At 43.0% G+C, this 3,954-nt stretch overlaps 1 protein-coding gene across 1 annotated transcript; it reads right to left on the bottom strand.

The window, feature by feature from the left end:
* Positions 1 to 618: 618 nt before the first annotated feature.
* LOC309569579 (toll-like receptor 2) lies at positions 619 to 3,065 on the bottom strand (the record flags this gene model as incomplete). Its single annotated transcript, XM_082275461.1, has 1 exon — positions 619 to 3,065. One exon carries the CDS (start codon positions 3,063 to 3,065, stop codon positions 648 to 650), a length of 2,418 nt encoding a protein of 805 aa, XP_082131587.1. The 3' UTR covers positions 619 to 647.
* Between the last annotated feature and the right edge of the window lie 889 nt (positions 3,066 to 3,954).

Here is a 3,954-nt window from a genome sequence, read left to right on the forward strand (position 1 = left end):
ATCAATGGGAGGAGTTGTGTCCCACCATTGGTATCAATGGGAGGAGTTGTGTCCCACCATTGGTATCAATGGGAGGAGTTGTGTCCCACCATTGGTATCAATCGGAGGAGTTGTGTCCCACCATTGGTATCAATCGGAGGAGTTGTGTCCCACCATTGGTATCAATCGGAGGAGTTGTGTCCCACCATTGGTATCAATCGGAGGAGTTGTGTCCCACCATTGGTATCAATCGGAGGAGTTGTGTCCCACCATTGGTATCAATCGGAGGAGTTGTGTCCCACCATTGGTATCAATCGGAGGAGTTGTGTCCCACCATTGGTGTCAGTGAAGTGAATTATGGCCCATTCTTGGTATCAGGGGATGAAAACGTTGTCCAAGGGCAGGTTAAAAGCAAGGAAAGGGCCCCATCTGGCTTTCCGGGCCAGAATTTGGAGACCACTGGTCTAAGTGATTATGTGTCTTAAAGAGCTTTCACAGTAAGTGTAAGGGGCAAGCTTGCCTCCACTGAGTAACATCACAATATAGACATCATTAAAGACAATTAAGGTTCTTAATATAGGAGAACAGGGCTTCTAAGCCAGTTTTTTTTATAGGTATTTTCACTTTGATGGCTGCCATTTCCCACCCTACAATAACAGTTCCATTTACTAGAGATAAGTCAAGTTATCTTGCCCCATAACGCTTAAACTGTCCTTTCCTAAGATGTTCTTGAGCTGGACCCAAAAGAAGGGTTGTCTGCTGTCCTCCTCAGGCCACTCCAAGTAGGTTTTGGTCCTAAGCAATTTCCGTAGCCTATGAAACCTTTTTGGCAGGTCCTCCATACCAACGCTGTCCTTGACCACCAGGATGACATCTGCAAATGCATGCCCAATGGCCCTTTGATGGGCAAAGTACAGCTCGTAGTTACACCACTCGCTGTTGATGAAGTTGTGGGACAGTATGAAGATAATCTTTCGGCTCTTCTCAATGTTCTCTATTATGTTATCGATAATCCATTTCCCTGGTTGAAAGTCCCTCTCGTGGATGCATACTTTGTAGGCTGGGTTAGAGTTCTCCAGTTGAGGGAGAAGGACCCTTCTTACCCAATCAGCATCAAAACAGCTATAAGATATGAAGGCGTGGTAGTCATAGTTTCTGCTCTGGTCAGCCTTCCGTGACCGATATCTACTTTTGATTATTTGACAAGTTGCTTTAATGTACCATGGTGCATTAAATTTCCAACCCAAAAGCATGCAGACAATGACGACAAAAGCTGTCACCGATGCAGATATGGCCACCACCAAGCCAACATTACAATCCAGTTTTCCAGGGTGGAAATTATCAATTCTAGTTTCCATTAAATGTTGGGGGTGATAGCAATAATAATCATTGGGCCAGTCAGTAAGAACCAAAGATCCCCCCTCCAAAACATCTGTAAAGAAGTCATAAAGGCCACACATACAGTAGTAAGGATTGTTACCCGCAGTTAAGTTTCTCAGCTGGGGCAGATTTTTAAAGGAACCCTTGTCGATAATTCCAAAAGAGTTGCCCTCCAGCGCCAACACTTGAATACTGGGACTGCTCCAGTCAAATGGTATGAATTTGATTTTGTTGTTGCTAAGATTAAGTTCCGTCAAATTTGTAGCCAGGGTAAAGTAAGTCAAATTCAGCTGCTCAAGCTGAGAATTGGACAGGTCTAAATATTCCACAGTTGTAGGTAGACACTGGAACACCTCATACTGGAGCACATTGTCCTTCAATATAAGCACTTTGATGTTAGATGTCCACACGCAAAATTCATTGAGTGTCCCAAGTTTGTTGGATGTAAAGTCAAGGTACGTGAGTTTCGGCCACTGAGCTGTCAACAAAGAGATGGTCTTCAGACTGCGCATTGCATTGTAGCTAGCATTGAATATTTCAATATTGGGTAACACAGTGTTCTGGCACAACAGGTTGTACAGGTAGGTGGCCAAGAGACGGTTGCCTGATACATTGAGCATGACCACGTTAGTCATCTGGGCCCAAGCATTGCAAGGGACATAGTTGAAGTTCATGTTAATGACACTGAGGTTGGCAACCTTGCTGAACCAGGAGAACGTCGTGTCAAATCCGAGTATATCTGGGTTGATGACATCTTGGATCAGAAGGCTTTCCAAATTTAGGTTGTCAATAGTGACATCTGATATAATGATATTTGGAGAACGGGCAAAATCAAGAGAAAACAGGTAAAGGTTCTTTACAGAAGATGTCTGGACATTCTTCAAGAGCAGATATAGGAGATTGTCGTTAAATTTCCCTCTGTAGAAGACCAGGTCTTGTAGACCAATATAAGGTAGATAAGAAAATATATCTTCTTTGCCCGCATAATAGGAAAACTCAAACAAGTTTATAAAATTGAGGCTTGTGAGAGATTTATTTGTCAAATCCTTCAGCATATTGCTCAGTAGCGTTGCGTTTGTGTCCACAGCGATGTCAAGCCACAAATTCTGAGTGTTCAGAACTGAGAAGGCCCCAGGTTCATAAAAGTCCAAGCTAGATGTGAATTGCAAAGAAAACCTATTAAGACTGATATTTTCAATAGAAGCAAAGTCATCTTTTAGGATTGTGGTGACCAGAGGACCTCCTATGGACAAATCTATCAAATTCACCAGAGTGCCGAAGACATCCGCAAGAGTGACTTGTTCGTAGAGGTTGTTGGCCAAGTCAAGGATCTGCAAGTTTTTCAGATCTATCAAGGAAGAATTGGGAATCTCCGGGAGAAGGTTATTAAACAAACTCAAGTTTGTCAAAATCAAGTTATACTGAAATGTTCCATTTTCAATGTATGAAATATTATTGTATTTCAGGTTCAACATTTGTAGATTGGGGTATTGGTTGAAGTCGTCAGCACTTATCTCCGAAATCCTGTTATACGATAGATCCAGGTACTCCAGGCTCTCTGAGAGATTTTGAGGGACTTGTTTGAGATTCTGTCCTCTGCAGGCGACCCTTTTTCCATCTGTGCTGACATTACAATTCGCCTGGCATGGCGTCAAAGCTCCAATCAGGACCATGAGGGTCATCAACCACCCAGTGAACTGGGACATATCTAGGCAATCCACATCTTCCTTTTCTGAAAGGTAAAGAATACAAATAGTTATCTGGATGCTCCAAACTAAATTCAACCCCACAAACACTAGGTGGGGAGGTCATTGCTACAAGCATCGTTCATTTTACCCAAAATATGGAACATAAGTTGCACAGGGCATGCAATAGAATTTTCTGCAGAGGGCAAGGCCGGTCTGAGTCCTACCCCAGATCAATGGAAAGGACAGCCAGGTAACTAGCATTTTCACCAGTCACCACCTTAAAAATGTATGCAAAACCATAACTTTTTGTATTGGATGAGGTTCTAAAGGGTTAAAATGTGTCACGTTTTTTTTATGTGCAGTTTTTTATCCCATTGGGGAGATATTCCTTTACTTTTGGTCTCTGAGACACAACAGGAAAGGAGAGATCATCTCTAAAGTGAGGGGAAATCTGCTCTTAGTTGTCCATTTCTGTTCCCTATTGCTTCCTTTTGGTCACAATAGTCACCAGGACCAGTGGAGAGGGAGAATAAAAATAAAAACCCAAACAGGAGATTAAACCCTTCCACACAAGTGACGTTTCCCTGCTTGATCCATTTTTTTTAATAACCCCTTTTTAATAAAAAACAAACAAACATTTGTTTCACTTGTGCTTATGTTACTTCCTGTCCCGTTACTTAACCTCTGGCCCCCTACATCCTGGGCATTCGCCTGACCCGGGCCCCCTGCACCCTGGGCCTTCGCCCCTGCACTCTGGGCGTCACCAAATCCTGGACCCCCTGCACTCTGCTTTACACTCTCTTGACCCCTAGCTGCATAGGTTCAACTCTGTTACATTCCTGTCTGGGTGTGGCAGAGAGTAATGTAAACAATTTCTTTAAAAGCCAGAATTTTAGCAGTAATTGTT

Source organism: Pelophylax lessonae, assembly GCF_965119305.1.
Source record: "Pelophylax lessonae genome assembly, chromosome: 13".
NCBI classification, from domain to species: domain Eukaryota; kingdom Metazoa; phylum Chordata; class Amphibia; order Anura; family Ranidae; genus Pelophylax; species Pelophylax lessonae.